The 16,650-nt window shown below is 38.6% G+C and overlaps 1 protein-coding gene across 1 annotated transcript in view; it reads right to left on the reverse strand.

The window, feature by feature from the left end:
* The window catches only part of ARFGEF3 (ARFGEF family member 3), an 81,430-nt gene that overhangs the window by 37,342 nt on the left and 27,438 nt on the right, over positions 1-16,650 (reverse strand). Inside the window, exons 5-10 of the mRNA XM_026048168.1 lie at positions 11,930-11,998; positions 9,038-9,160; positions 7,473-7,515; positions 6,401-6,479; positions 2,976-3,080; positions 777-1,101 (exon numbers count right to left, since the gene is read on the reverse strand). Of these exons, the coding sequence (XP_025903953.1) occupies positions 777-1,101; positions 2,976-3,080; positions 6,401-6,479; positions 7,473-7,515; positions 9,038-9,160; positions 11,930-11,998 (744 nt within the window). The remainder of the gene's footprint in view (positions 1-776; positions 1,102-2,975; positions 3,081-6,400; positions 6,480-7,472; positions 7,516-9,037; positions 9,161-11,929; positions 11,999-16,650) is intronic.

Here is a 16,650-nt window from a genome sequence, read left to right on the forward strand (position 1 = left end):
AAAAGTAAGCTCTAAAATGACTATATGTTCAGCAGTAACCCAGTGAGGGGCTGTGTGCTCTTAGGAGAAACCTTCAGGCATACAACAACCTGTGCATGAGCAAGTTAAATCCCCTAAAGGAGGCCTCTGTTGCTATGCCCAAGATGAGAAGCAAGCTGCACACATGAAATGGAAGTCCCCACAAGGCCAGCTGCTGCTCAGGGAAGTCCCACAGTTTTAGCGCTGCTGCCACTGGGACTGGGCGAGASGCCAGAACAGACTGGGCTTGGCTGCTCAGGACACTGGCACCTTAACTGTGCCTATCTAATAAACCTTAAGGAAACTGTACTTCAAAAATCTGGCACACAATCAAAGTACATATTGAGGTTAATGTCCAGCATACTGCACTGTGAAGCTGAGTGCTCTTGCTAGACTCCTTCTAGCAAGARCAGGGAGTAGGGAAATGTGCCAAAGAAGTTGAGAAATGAATCACTATATATCACCCAAAAAAGCAGTCATGACTCAGTGTTACTGCTCCATGCAGTACCACTACATGAACACTAACAGAAGTGCCATAGCAATTGGCAGGACAGAGAAAAATACAGTTATTATGGCTATGTAAAACTGTTTGTCAGAATCACTTCGACATAACGGCTGTGTTCAGAAAAGAGGAACTTTTCTGAAACATCCCTAGTGCTAAGGCACAGAAATGCACTGCTATGTGCCTCCCAGCAACGTTTACTCCTAAGTGAACATTTTGCTTTACTTGCCTGGATTTGCACCTGCGATTACCCTACCTCTTTCATTATCTTGATGGCTTCTACTCGGTGCTGAGGTGGTGGATAAAGCAGWATCCGGTGGTAGAGGGATTGCAGCACAGGCTTCATGGATTCCACTGACCCCACCAACCGGACCAGTTCTGCTGCAATGTAATAAATGGTCCGTGCAACGGGCCCACTAAGGGCAGGTGCTGTGGACGAACACCCAGAACCCCGGCCGTGATCAGAGACCCCCGAAGAAGGAGAATCAGCCTCAAGAGAGATGCTGCTGTGGGCAGAGGTAATAGTTTTGTCATGGATTGGATTTCCCAGGATTACTACTAGGGCTGGACACAGTTGCTTCCTGAGGAAAAAAAGAAAAAGGAGCAGATGGTAACTGGAAAAAAACATCTCACAAGAACAGCCTGAAAATAGCCTGCAGTTAAATGAGACACCAGCTTCTTGTTTTAATGATCAGTCAACAGTAGTAGCTGTACAGAGCAACACACTATGCCAGTATTTTTTTTAAATTCTCCCAAGCATCAGCATACTAGTATGTTTGGGAATTATTTGGGATGCTTTTTAAACATGGCACAGATCTGCAAGCAGTACGTTGCCCTCTACTCTGCAGGGCTGCATGTCTGCTGCTTCCATCAGCTGCAACCTACCACAAAAGGAGAAGCTCCAGGTTGCTATTGCCAGGTGTTTCTTCTTCTGCTAGCTTCTAAGTTTAAAAAAAAAAAAAAAAAAGACCAAATAAAAGACAGTCTCTACTGACTAGAAGGTCTAACGCTCCATCATGCAACTGCACATGGTTTTAGTGAGCACTCCTGGTTGGGAGCCTCAATTTTCCTGGCTTTCGAGAACATAATTAAAGCCCTTGATAGTAACTCAGCCTGCAGCAACTCCCCATGCCTCTCTGTGCACTAAACACATTGTCCTTTCTTAAGCTGTCATTGAATAGGAGCATTCAAATTAAGTGATTCCACGTCAACAGGTCAACCCTCCTCCTCACCAGTCTGGTGGAAACAGAGCCAAAACCAACTCAGCACTTTGYTCCATTAGCTGTTATTTCATCTTTGCCCTCCTGCACCTGCCATCTTATTCTAGCCCATAAGATTCGTAATTTAAAAAGTCAAGCATTGCATGGTAATGCAATCTCAACTTTGATCTTCACCCATATTTCAGCTGGCACCTASAGCAAGCACCCAAAGACAAGTAATGCCTCAGCACATCCTTACAGGCAYCTCTTATTTTCTCAAGATTTTCATGTCAATCCAGAATTTTCACTGCTTCTCTTAAAGTGCTTGCCAAAACAGCTAGGCATCCTGAAGTCACCATGAGACAGTTCCTAATCTGACATCAGATAACGATCAAGTCTGCTTTTTCCCAGTCAGTCCCATATGAAAACATATGAGCTCACTTCTCAAGGTACCTGGTTACACTGAAAAACAGGGTGTTTATCAGAACCCAGGCTGTAGGAACACATTCCCCRCACATTTTAGTCCCAACAAAGTGCATCTGACTCAACTACAGAGAGCGCAGTTATAAAACTACATGGCTAACTGACTGCAAGGAGCTTTATGATGAATCTGCTTTTGCTTTATCGCTGTGAAAGCTACAAAAAAAGAGCTTAAAAAGAAAAACACTATTGCAAACAGAATGAGGGATGGAGATTATTTCAGCTGCTCTGAGATGATGGCAACTAAAGTCAAGAGGTAGAAGGAAACATTAGAGTGAAATTCTTCCGGTGAAGTCTATTAAAAAAAGTATTTCTTGATAAAGTGCAAGCACTACTAAGGTCATGTAGCATGAGTCCTCATATAAATCAGACCACAAGCATTTCTGGTCTCCAGCACATCATTTTACAGTAACCCAGCTTACCATCCTGTATTACTGCAATAAACCAGACAGAACCTCAAGAGCACTATCCTAAAGTAGGCAGAATATTTGTGCCTTTAACACTACACACAATGTGGAGCTATTGTGGAAAACCTAAGAGATTATCTGTAAGACCCTATTCTGACTGAACACACTAAATTCTAGGACAGTGATAACTTACTGTAGGATTTAACATGCCAGCTGAACACCAGGTCTAAACCAATCTCACATGAAGCACAGAATGAATTGATAGTAGGTAGATTGTGAGTTCCCCTCGTGTTGGTGATTTATTACAGCTTTGTTTGCATGGGAGGCAGAGGAGGCCCTCACTCCTTCTGTTACTTCGGAGGTACTCACCATATGAGATCAGTGAATCCCTTGTGCTGGTGCATGGCGGGAGAAGAGCTATTTAACATGGAGAGGATGCACTCCAGGTAAAGAAGCTGAAGTTGTCGATTGTCACTGTCAAAGAGGAAAAACGCTATTCATGTCATGTTAAAAAATAAATAATCTTTGCTTCAAAAAACTACATTAGTCCTCTTGAAAATTATCCAACAGTTCTTAGTGCTGACTTATTTTGCATTTGCCTATGGATTTCCAAATGTATCATCATCCCATTTATTTCACTTTGGTCACATGCAGTGATCCACTGCTACTTAAAGTAACACAAATAGGCTTAGTTCATCAAATTTAAAAGTGGGGAAGAAGAAAAGAAATATATTTGAAAGAAAGGGAAGAGGAAGAATAAAAGGTAATTATTTAATAATCTCATTTAAAATGAGATACCAGAGTACTAGTTCCTTCAGGAAAACTGAAGAGTATTAGGTCACTGTTTTCTGATTATCTTTTTTTGCTTTCTTTATGACAATCAAAATGCCCAAAAGTCAACATATATGGGCAGAAAGCTACAAAATCACATGGCTGCCTTTGGGGCCTTGTCAGTTACTCTGTCAAAATCATGAACAACAAAAAGAGCCTCCAGAGAAAGAACATGAGGTTTAGTGTGGGCACTGRGAATCAGTGCCCTTGCTTACACACAATGTGCTGATTTTCACAATTAGCCACAGGATTCAGGTGACAAGCCGGTGTGACATCTACCTTACGAAGGTAGCTCCCCACCTCAATAGCACTCATATTCTATATTTCACTTCTGAAAGTTAGGATTTTTCCATTCTTTTTTTGGTTCCATGTGAAGGCTGAAAGATATTTATTTATATATGACGGCAGGTAATGAAAACTAAAGAGAATAGATTTATCTTAGTTGAAACTAAGGAATTATAAACCTCTGCTCTATGTCTTTTGTTCTCCTAGTGGAATTTTTCTCCAGGTAGAATAGTGTCTGTTTCACATTCCACACAGAAAACTGTGAGACTCTGAAGTTAGGTTCCTAATTCTATGATAGGGGAGAGTTTAAAAGTGTTGACCTATATCTTTTTTTAAGGTAGCTTTTTCTCACAACTGCCCAAACCTATCCGAGAAGAGATGCACACATTCCAGGTAGAACTGCCTTATTTTCTGACAGCTTTTCATATAGCTCTTAATGTATACTATCAACCAGTTGCAGTTGATCCCTGCATAAGGATGCACAGGGCTGCCAACACTCATGGATTGTTTTGATCCCACTTACCACTACACAGCTTTCCTGCAGATAAGAAATTCATGTTTGATGGACTAATAAGTTGCACTCCTGCACACCTCCGGGTAGCTGCACTGCTCACCTCACTACTCTCGTGATCTAGAGTCACCAAATTCTTGCAGTCCGGAGACAAAACGCATCTCCCTGAACTCATCCTCMTCACTCACAGCTGTGTCTCCCTCAAAACAAAATTCCAAAAAGCCTGAATTTCAGAAGAGGGAGTTAAGGTAACCTTCACACTAACAGATTAGAACAGGCAGTATAACGTATCAAAACCCAACTTTGTTGGCCCAGAGTTGCTAGTGAAATAAATGTTCTTCATTCCTTCCTTTGGAAAATCATGGAGTTAAATTCTTCAGTAAGGCATTTTAATTAAATTTATTTTCTTCAGATTCAATTAGTATCCTTAATTATGTTTTGGTGTTAATTACAGACCCAAACAATCTAGGTGCTTAATTACAAGCATGCAATAAATCATGATTTTTGAGTATTTTCAAGTCCTACAAAGTCTTATTGTGCTTTACCTATTGCATACTTCAGTCTGTTATAATTCAGTACAGTTTCATGGGGAACTGAGATTGCAGATAATTTTTTTAAAGTCTTTAAAGTGTTTTTGAGAGATCCTGTCAGGTAGTTTAGTTTTGGCATTTCATATCCAAAAATTCAAAATGGTTATCAAAGTATCAAAATGGTTTTATGGGCAATACTTATCAGCTGATGGCTGTTTATAGATTCACATACAGGCAAAATTTCAGCTTTATACAATGAACGAATGTTTCCTCTTTTATCCCCACTTGCCTTTTTTAGTCATACACTTTTTCAGATATTTTACTATTACCCTGTAACTTTGTACACACTCCCAAAAATATTCCCTTAGAAGATTTAAAGCATGGTTTGTTATTCCAAACTTCTGTTGATCTTAATGAATTCAGATACTGACTGAGCAGTGCTCTAACTAGGGACACTCATGGAAGAAAAATCTACCAAAGAAATCACACACAAAGATGCAAGGGAAATATTTGGCTCTGGTAGTTCTTTGAACATATTTTTCCTAAGTATGCTGGAACATAGAAAAGGAAGTAGAAGTGTAATATGCGTTCYGCATTTCTCCCCTTTTCCTGAATCCATGACAGGCTGCTCACAAAGGCATCCCTGAGTCTGTCAAGGCTCTGTCACACAGGCTGCCATCACAGATGTGCTGATGGTCCAACCAAAGAGACAGTCTTCTGCTATAAATAAAATAGTTTCAGATCATCTCTTTTGTTACCATTCAGGTAATACTCTTTGCAACTGGCAAAAATAGCAAATTATATCTTAACTTAGTAATACAGAAAAAAATTGTCAGGGAAGATTTTTTTTTTCCCTTAAAAACTTCATTTATTTTCTAGCTTGCAAAGTTTATACTCCTGAAACAATATTTTATATTGCTTTTGGTTGGTTTCTCCTTCTTCTCTGCCATTAGGGGTTTTTCTGTTTCATTTCTTAATAGACTATTTGTAGAGCTATGCATAGACATCACACAGGACAATTTTTAAACCTGCAAGCGGCTAGTATTAAGAGTATTGGCCAAAAAGAAACYAGTATTCTAAAGCAATTTAACATCCTATTATTACATATAATAATGGCAATTTAAAAATTAGGCTCATACATTTGCAAGCAGTTAAAATATATGATATTGGAAATTTAAGCAATGCTTTGATAATTCAAATTATTTCAGTCTGATGTATGTCCTTCTTAGAAAGGCAGCATTTTAATTTATCCAACATATTAAGTACTTCTATTAAATTTTCCCATCACTCTTCTAATTATTCTTCCATCTACAGTATTGGCTTTTATGACACCTAGCAGGACAAGAAGCTGCTTTTTCAAGTATTTTGCAGCTGTATGGAAGTTTCTTACAGATTAGGGTCACTGTGATTTACTGGAGGCTCTTTAAACAGTGCATAGAGAAAGTAAATTTGTTTTTCATCTTAAGTGGGGATTAAATTAACCCATCATGAACAACTGCTTTCTTTGATAAGCAGTTTCTTTGATACGAGGACAATTTTGCTCTATGATCCCAGAACCAGTACAGTACAATCACATATGTCATTGAAACTCCCTATCTCCAGAAAACAAATTCAAATTATAAACTGAAACAACTCACTTTATGACAGCCTGGAGCTTCTCACAGAGCACAGTGAGCACAGAAACAACATCATCACTAAGAGACTCGGCTGAAGTACCTCCAAAAGACCAAAGATCAGTGTCATTACATGTGTAGCTTAATTACACCCCCAAGTTACCACATAAACTTTCAGAATTCCCCTTGCCCCAAGTGATCCAYGCACAGATTCGTTCTTCTTAATGATGATGAAGAGGGGGCTACAAAAATTCAYAGACCCAGCAGAAAGAGTTCCAGACTGGAAAGTCATTTTTGTAGAGTTAAGAAACAGAAAGAGCTCTGACTGCTTACAAGCATTTACAGATGGATTTCTGAAACTGGTTTCAGCTAAGAAGAGGGTAGGAAAGTGTTCATGTGGCAGCTACAGTGTCCGTGGCTGTGCCTGCAGTTTCTCTCTGACACAGGTTCTGAGGTCTGGTCAGGCCCTGGTCTTAAAAGGGAATGTTTGTGTACTTCAAATATTTTAGTCCCCATCTACACAAGTCCTCCTGCAGAAATTTAATGAGAAAACCATAAGCAGAGATTGTTTTTAACTATTAGGCAAGACAGCAGAAGTTAAGGCAGAATGGAAGAAGTAAAAACGTCTCTTGTAAAACATGAGTGTTAGCAGCACGAACATAGTGCTGCTCTTCAAAAACCTCTTGTTACATAAACTGCATCTCTGGCCTAAAATAAAATGGCATAGTCATCTCCAGATTCTGCATTCTATACTATGAATCTGAATACTGAATCCTATACTATGAATTCAATTTTATGAATTAAACCACTTCAGTAAAGCTTTGTCCAGGGCACTGAAACTCCCTCCATACAGGAGTAGCACCTTGAAATAATCACCTATTACTATGCTGAATGTAATGCTGTTAATGTGATTCAGGGAAGACACAATCAGGAGTCAACAAACAGGGCTGTCCCAGTTCTTACCGCAGATACCATCAAGCTATGGAGAAGATAAGAAAAGCTGAAGATGCAACTCCTGTTGATGCAACTCATGAAAGGAATGTGAGGAGTAAAAAAAATGGATTATGAGGAGTCACTAAAAAAATGGTACAGATACCTTGACTCTTGAATTTCTGCAGGGCATCATGGTTTTCAATCGTCTGTTAAAGAAAGACAAATAGGTATAATCAGTGCAAGTAGTAGAAAAATAGTGTAAAAACAAAGCTTAAAGAATAAAGCTCTCTTCCTCAGCAAATTCATATTTCTTTTGTTGTTGGGTTTTTTTTTGTGAGGGGTTTTAGGATTTTTTTTTCAAAAATACTAAGACCTGTTTTAAACAGTCTTTTAGATTGGAGGTAATTGCTTCTCTGTGAACTAGGGAAATCAATAACAACTTTCATGCAAGAGGCATGCAGGTCTCATCACTGAAAGCTGAAAGTATTGAAAGTATAGACTAGATTTCACAAAATGCTTAGAAGCTGGAGTCATCCCAGTATTTGATGTTTATCATATCATAATTAACATTACATAACCAACACAACTAATGGCAGTCAGGAAATGGAAGTGACCTCTTAGGCCAGTTAGTTCAGTTGTAAATGGGCAGCCTCTTTGATCAGTGCACAGAGTCCCAAAAGATCCAGCCGAATTCCCTTCCTGAGCACCAACTACACACTAAATTAAAATGCAGCTCCTATATGCCCCTATCTACTTGGCAGACTAAGAACAGTACTAACAAAACTCAATTTTAGACCCAAAGTGAAATTTAAAAACTGCCATTCCCTTGTTTCTAGGTGTTCTGGCTAGTAAAATGAGCCACTTTACACAAAGAGAGAATGAACATGCATAAACCTAGGGATTCTGTTTTGTAGTTGTGCATACAAATAAAAAAAATATTGTTATACTAAATAACATGAAATTGAAGTGGTCTTCTTAAACAAAAACAGATATAAGGAAAAAAAATCTGCATAACTKCAATCTTTAAAACTCCTAATAAATAACAAGCCTTCCTTCAAAACCATACTTTGACAATACGATAATATGCAACGCAATCTATAAAACCAAATACAAGAAGCCAAAGTCATTTCATGTTTGCTAAAGCGTTTACAATTTCACTGACAATGTGTTGAGACTTACACCACAATRGCTCTCAGGGATTTTAATAATGCAGTAAAGGCAATAAACAAAATTTATCTTTGCTAATAACTAAGCAGACAAAGCATTCCATGGACCAAGTTGCTTCATTTGTTTAAATTATCCTCTAAAAAAAAACAAACAAATTCAATTACCCTTTCAATTTTTTTTATGTTTTTGGTTTGTGTAAATATTTTTCATGCAAAACATTTTGGCAAAAGGAATTCAGCAAGCCTCAGGAAAAGAAGCTAACAAAATAAAGAATGGAAACAAAAAAGGCCAAGACAGTCTGACATCAAACAAAGCCTCCTTTGTTTGGGAAAGGAGAAAAAAAAATCAGCCTGTTTGACAATTTGTGAGCTGTGTTTCTGATAGACTGTTCTGAAGTAGGCACTGAGTCAGAGCTCCAAAAAGCTTTTAAACGGGCTTAATTGTGGAAGTCTCAAACAAAAGCCACCGGCACAAGAAGCCACTACAACACGCTGCGTCTGGAGAAACAAAAAGGTACACAGTGATGTGTGTGGAACCAGCTGCTGATGCCAGAAGGCTCACCATATTTTCTTGCTTTTGCCGTAACTGTAAAGTCAAGTCACTCAACATTTGGCTGAGGGTTGCCCGCACAGCGGTGTTAATGCTCCGCTGGTGACAGCTAGATATATACGTCTCAATGCAAACCTGATGAGGAAACAAGATAGTAATATATGGATATAAGCTATAACTTACCAGTAACACATTTCAGGAGGATACCAAAGTCTCTTACACAGATAGTCAGCCTTCCCTACTGCTCAACAGTGTTTTATCAGCACATAAATTTTTTTCAGTGATATGGATAATTGAGCAAGTTGTATCCAGAAGCAGCATTCAGTTTGTCAGTTAATAAGTCTCAAAGCTGCTGGAAGGGTAATGCAAAATTCAGGCATGCACAGGACTCTAGGTTGTTTCCAACTCCCACTGCAAGGAAACAAAGTTAGTCCATCGACTGAGAGAGGGGCTGGGGATTCAAGGCTATAGAGCTGAAGATGCACATGCTGCTGGCAYGCTTCTGTCTTTGTTAGAGCAGAATGAAAAAAAAGAAAAGATTCTTTTGACCTCTTTATTTTGAGACACCTGACATTTCATCATCACAATGAAGCCACAAGCACAAGAAAGTATGACTGAGTTTGTGGAAATAACTAATATAATTCAAATGAGTTACCTAAATTGTGCCTTTTGCCTTATTTTCCCTTGCAGTGGCCAACTATATCTAGAGATAGTATTTTACAGCTATTAATTGTATGTATAGATGTACACTACACATCATATTATATGTTGATATAAACACTATGCAAAAGACTTAAACAGAGACTGAATATCTCTTGGCAATACACTGGAGCAGATCACAGTTGCATTCATTTCCAGCATCCAAGGGTCAGAATCTACAGTATGGCATCTTCTTGTTGCTCTTTTTCAAGATTTTACCCCTCAATACAGGATTTCATTTATCTTAAGATCATTCCATTAGTATGAATATTCGGTTTTAGAAGTTACAGGAAGACCCTTAGCAAGTGTTCCTATCTTTCGCTTATCACCTGAAATCTACAGAGAATCCTGAAGCTCTGTGACCGTCCCTCATGCCTGGTGCAGCCAAACCACTCCAGTGCTGCAGAACCCGCTGCAAAGGCTGTATGATCTTATGTTGAGCTGTAACTCTCTTTCCAGAGTTACTCAATTAACTGACGAAATATCATTCTTAGAGGCAGGCTGACTTTCTGGAAAGAGAATGGTTGATACCTCCTTGTCCTCTCCCCTTCCCGTGCCGACTAATGAGCACCAGTACTGTCCACTTGAACTCTGATCTTACGGAAGGCCTGTGTTCAGAAAGACCAAGGTACCTTTTGAAAAGTCATTGATGAAGAAGCACCAGTAAAAATACGGGAGCACAGGACCCCGAAGAGGTGTGCAATGGACATTTTGATCATTTCATGCACTCGGGGACTTCCAGCTCTATGGCATGCAAAACACAACTAAGAGCAAAACACAGAAGGGTTAGAAAGTGTAGTATGGAAGAGTCAAACACAACAGACTGCCAAGAGGTAGATGGGAATAACAAATATACAAATATACAAATATACAAATAAAAATAAACAGCAGTCAGTGCATGAATTACGCTTTCTTACCAGACAAGCGTAAGAAGTTGCACAGAGCAAGATTTACTCTCTTTCAAAACTATTAATATTCAAGCCACTAAATATTGTACTCTTCATGTTGGGTACTTCATTAACAGGAAACCAAAATATTCAGAAATATTTGGGGTACCATTAATTCGTATCTAAAAATGGAGAATGTGCAAATCAATTAGGAGAGTAGTCAACTAGCTTTTTTAGACTCCCTTTTATCCCTATAAATTTATAATTATAATAAATATTATATTTTAAATAAATAAATATAATAACATTTATAAATAACAAATATCCCTATATATTGTTTGTGGCTTGCAATGGCACAATTCAAGTTCTGTTTTATTCATAAACTTAGAAAACACTGTAACTTCATGGCAAAATTGGCTATATACATACTGTYTTTAAAAGAACACATTTTGAAGATAAGGGAACGTTGTGCAAAAGGTCAACAGGATTTCTATATAACCTTTAAATTGCTTCACAGACATTAGTTCTCTCCTTTACTATGTTAACAATATCATCTTACACCTGGATAAACAACTCAGTAACACACTGTACTGAAGATTTCACCTTTCTACAGATACTCAATAGACATGCCTTTAGCAGTTATGTTTTTCTATAMCAAGATTTCATTTAAAATCTAATTCAGACTAAAATCTAATCGCAAAAAAAGGAGTCACTAATGGCATCAGGACAACATCATATATCTAGAAGTGKAATAAATTACTTCTTTGGAAGCATCTTCAAAAGCTGATTGGATGCAATCCTGTGCCACGTGCTCTAGGCGACCCGGTATGTGCAGGGGGAGTTGGACTAGATGATCTCTAAAGGTCCCTTTCAACCTTAAGGATTCTATGATTATGAAACAGATATGTGTTAATGAGGTATATTTTGGCCTGTACACGTCTCTTGATATAATGTTAGTTTTAGCATGGCACCATGCAAGGAATCAGCACAGTGCACAGTGCTGTGTTACAAAGAGCCCCAAGAGGACGTTTTCCAATTGTGAAAGGCAAAGTAAATAACCATGAAGAGTAGCAAGCATGCAACACTACAGCATGCAATTGGCACTCAGTTGCCAAGTGTGCCTTCCAATGCAAGCCATCAGTCCTGTCCAATTTACAGCTGTTTCATCATACTRGATATGAGCAGCAAAGTAACATCAGTCCTCAGAAAAGGAACTGTGACTTGGACTAGTTCAATTTCAGTATGCGCATGGAAGACACACTCTAGCTAGTGGCAACACWTCAAGTATCTCAAGCAGTGTTAGGATGGAGGCACTCACCTCAGCAATCTTCAACACTGAACTCCCATTCAGCTCAAACGTGGAGGTATATGTTATACAGAGCAAAACCTTGAACCAAAAGAGAGGGAGAAAAGACACAAAATTTAAATTCCATCTGTCATAGCATCACCTTATTTTCCTATCAATGTGCTTTAGCCACAGCCTCTTCTGCTTTTACAGTAGGCATGGGAGGCCTTCTAGCATCCTGTGTTCCTGGGATGGAGGAGATGGCACAATTAAGGTCTGGTTTGCTTCCTCCTGAGAAGTTGTAGCTGTTAGCCACAGAAGAGCAACCCAATTGATTATTTATTGCTTGCTCTTACATCTGGCCAAGAAAAGAAAGGCCAGAAATCAATCCTAGACATGGATTTGACAGCTGAAATCAGTTCATATTTTATCCACGAGCTTTGCATAGTTTATAATCAGCCCTTCCATTTCTTTTTATCAGCCTAATAAATGAAGGAGGAAAAAATGATTAAATTCAAATTATTACTCACATGACAGGTACATACATACYGGGTGAAACTAACCATTATTCTCTGCTCAAAACAGACTGAATTTCTAAGTCTAGGATGTTTCCAGGGTTTCACAGTCACTTAATAAAGAGCATCTAAAAAAATACTTCATTAAACCAAATCCATGAAGGAAGGTTTGACCCATCTTGAACACTGCAGTGAGAGWAAGAACCAAAAGCTCTGCCCAGTGTTTTACTTTGAAGAGAAGGTGTGTGGGGATGTGTTGYGATGCCAGGGAGCAATACTGCCCGAGCCTGGAGATGCTCTCCCTCCAGCACCACGGTTCCCCCTTCTAAGTCCTCCAGTCCCACAGGAGAGAGAGTCCGAGCTACTGTCTCCTCCACTTCAAAGAATAAAGTTCTCCCACTCTTGGAATTTATACTTCCCCTGAAATAGTTCAAGTTTCTTGGGATAAGTGTAGCAGGAAAACATCAATGACATCAAAAGTAATGTATAGGTACCTACAACTTTCTCAGGCCCAAACCTCCTGTTTTCTGCTTCATAAGGCAATCTGAAGCACCAGCTTAGTTAGTGCACTCACAGCTAATCTTATTGACTAATTCTTACTATTTAGAGGTTATTCAGTGGTAGCAGGTTTTTATATTAAGGGGAGGTTCCTTGATGGCTGCCTATGCGTGACAGCCTCAGTAATTTCCTTAGCCTAGAAAGGAGAACAAATAAACAAATTTGCACAATCAGAAAATTCAAGTTAAACAAACAAAYGAAAGCCAAGGGATATATGTTTGGGAAGATATTGGCATCAGGTCTCTAAAGAATGACTTGCTCTGACCTTTTATTGTGTTCTACAGTTTGCACGTTAYAGTGAAATGGTAAAAAATTATAGTGCAACAACTTGAAGCAGCWAAATGGATCACACCTCACCTGCAAGCTGCATCATCTCACTTGGTAGTGACMTTTCTAAAACTGTATTAGAACCTTCATGAGAGGAAAACAAAAAGTTGATTTGGGAATAACAGGCAATTCCTTAGTACAGAACTGCTCAACRTGCTGCAGCCAGCGACACTGATCACTACCAAGGCACCTCTTTCAAGGAGGACTCCTCTGCATTTGGGAGTTTGAAATCTCAGTGCAAAAGAAGTCTTGAGCATTGGCTACTTGCTCTTACAGTACAGATGAAAGATCCTGCCCATAGAAGAACRTGCCACTTTGTTATGGAAAAGTGTTTATATGCCTCTCCAGTATTTTGATAGTCTGAAAAATTTCTATGCACCAATATGCACTAAATCTTTACAAATATTTTTCTCAGCAAAAGTGCTTTTCACTACAGAAGGGCATGTCACATTTTATTCTGAGTTTTTATGGTTATTTTATTTAAAAACCAAAGAAACAAACAAAAAAACCCTTTTTTTTTTGTCTGGACCATGATCCCAGTCTTCAGGAAAATGATTTTGATGCAAGAGATATTCCCAGACAACCATTATTTAATGACATCTTAAAATTTTTCTTCAACGGGCTCTTACTTCTTCGTAAACAGAAGCAGAGTAATTTGAATAAATGCGAAAGGTAATGAGAACAGAAACGGGCTACTGCTCTGTACTGCGCATCAGAGTACTGCTGCTCTTTTAAAGAACAACAGTCTTGGACTGTAATCCAAATTTTAGCAATTAGCATCAGAGTAAAGCAAGTTTCTGAGTTTCTTCTTCATACTTTCTGTGTGAAATGAGCAAAACAAATTTTCTCATCTCAAACTCTTACAGACCCTGTCCTGTTATGAGAAAAAATTCAAGTCCCTGAGCAATAACYCTTGAAACTACTGGAGAAGAAAATCCCTTTCTCATTATAACTGATTAAGGGTGTTACAGTTTGTGTTACTTGATACAAACTGCATTTTTTTCTCTGCAATTCTGAATGCTGGGATATGCATGAATGCTAACAAACAAGAAAAACGATATCTCTTCTCCTATCCACAGAAAGAATCCTACAGAACAGCTGGGAAGTAAATACACAATTATAAAAAGCTCAGTAATGTCTCTGGTTACTAAGTGCATAAGAAGGTTGGGTTTTTTTGTTTGTTTGTTTTGTTTTAAACCTATTGCTCAGTCCACATCTGCAAAATTAAAAATTATTTAAAAAAAAAAAAAACTGAAAAATGAGCTATTTTACCTGGCAATGAGTGAATTCTAAGCTACTGGCCAGCCTTGCATCCAAGCACTGGGCCTGGCTACCAGGGTTGACTACTCCCATATTTTATCAGCATTACTAACAGTTGTGAGAGCTCTGCCCCTAGCTAAAWGAAAAAAAAATGTATTTAAGGAAATTCTATGATTTATATTCTACTTTGGCTGTTGTGTAAAACACAGGCATATCATGCAACTCATGAACCCAGAGACAGATAACTCTGCCACCTCCCACTGATGGATATTGTGCTGTCATGCTAAAAGACAAGAGGGACAGCAGGCTTATGATTAACCTAATTTAGCAGTTTGTACATCCTGATTTTCTTCACTGTGCGACACTTGTTTGCTTCATGTGACTTGCTGTTCTCTTATACAATCCCAGCTTTATATAGCTTGTTACTGCTTAAACTTTTCCACAAAACAAAAAACTGAGGAGTAGCACAGCAGTAYAGGCATTCTTCTAAATTCTTGCTTTCAAAGTGACAACCTCCATCTATTTTTCCCCTCACTCTGAAAGTGAACAAATTAATCCCTTCTTTATGGAACTAGAGGACGAGCAGTTAACACACACATCTCTTCTGTCACATGTACCGACAGCCTGTTCGTAACAGGTAAATGGCAGAAGAGTCTTGCATCCTGTACAAGACAAAGGCAAAAAGGAAGTGACAGTGTTAAGAACAAAAAATCTCACTTTAAACAATASGGAATTTTGGCAAAAAGACAAACAAGTTCTGACCTCAATTGTTTGCATAAGAGGGGAGCAGGGAACCTCCTAGCTACAGAAAGGACATATGCTCTGACCTGATCACATTGATCTCGGAGGAGAAGAAATAGTCTCCCTTCACCAATCATTTCTAAGAGCAAAGAGATGGTCTTTGACCAGCGCACTAGCGTGCTCGCAGAGGTGGTTTTCATCAGCGCTGCTGCAGGCTTCATTTACAGTTTTGGCCACGTTCCAGACATTTTAAGTCCTGTGTCTCCACATTAATATAGAACAAACAGGGAGACGGCAGCCTGCTCTCTGTCTCCTGTTTGAGATCACCAGATGGAAAGTSAGATAGAAAATCAACTTAATAGTTTAAATCTATTAAAAAACAAACAAAAACCTCACTGAATCTCTATACAGTGCAATCTGTAGGCTGCTTAAGCACAGAGTAACTCAAGCAGCSTGTGCCGGGGCTATGGGGTAATAATTTTTTGGTAACCACTGGTAGCAGAAGCAAGAAAAAAATATTACAAAGCAATTCTGAATAGCATCTCTAGCATAAAATACAATTGAAAATCACCATTTCCCATGTGTTACTGTGATGAGATCTTTGTTGATATGAACTTATATATGAGAGTAGAGATCATGTCAAAGTCCTACACAGCTTGTAGGATGCTTTAGTTGGCTTGTGCTATCTCATAAACATATGGATGGTTTCTACAAATGAAAACATTTATTTTAGCTAATGGTGAAACCTTGTTCGTCATGGAATAAAAAAAATGAAAGTTTTTACTCTTGGGAATCCTAGGATATCAATAGTAGAATAAGAATGCACGCACAGATAGTTTTCACCAGAGGTAAAAAAAAAAAAAAAAAGTATATGTTTTTGATAATATATTATAAGTCAATTGCCATCAAATGATGGCACAGTAGTAGTATTTGAACTTCAGTGGAATTTAATTGACATTATGATGCCTAGCACCTATTTAAAAAAAACTCCGTCAAAGTAGGAACCTTTCTAGGATCTCAGTGCTAAGTCAAGGGCTTAGTACTTACTTGAAAGAAAAGGCCATTCACACATTGAAGAGCTTACAGTAGGGCTAGATCAGATAAACATGGTATTTAAGAAAGTAAGTATATTCCCAAACTCAGAAGGGATAAAAAGGTATAGCACTTCCAGAAGCAACTGCCATCTATCATCACCTGAGAATGCTTCAGCACTTCAGTAGATTCAAAGGCCCAAGTCCAACATCTACACGTTTCTGCCAYCCTGCACCTGGTCCAGCACTCCAAGTCCCAATGGAAAAATGCTCTGGGCAACCATTTCTGTCCTAGTTGGGACGCACACGGTCACTTCAGTCC

The sequence above is a fragment of the Nothoprocta perdicaria genome, unplaced genomic scaffold (genome assembly GCF_003342845.1).
Source record: "Nothoprocta perdicaria isolate Ctin4 unplaced genomic scaffold, notPer1 scaffold_52, whole genome shotgun sequence".
In the NCBI taxonomy this organism is placed as follows: Eukaryota; Metazoa; Chordata; class Aves; order Tinamiformes; family Tinamidae; genus Nothoprocta; species Nothoprocta perdicaria.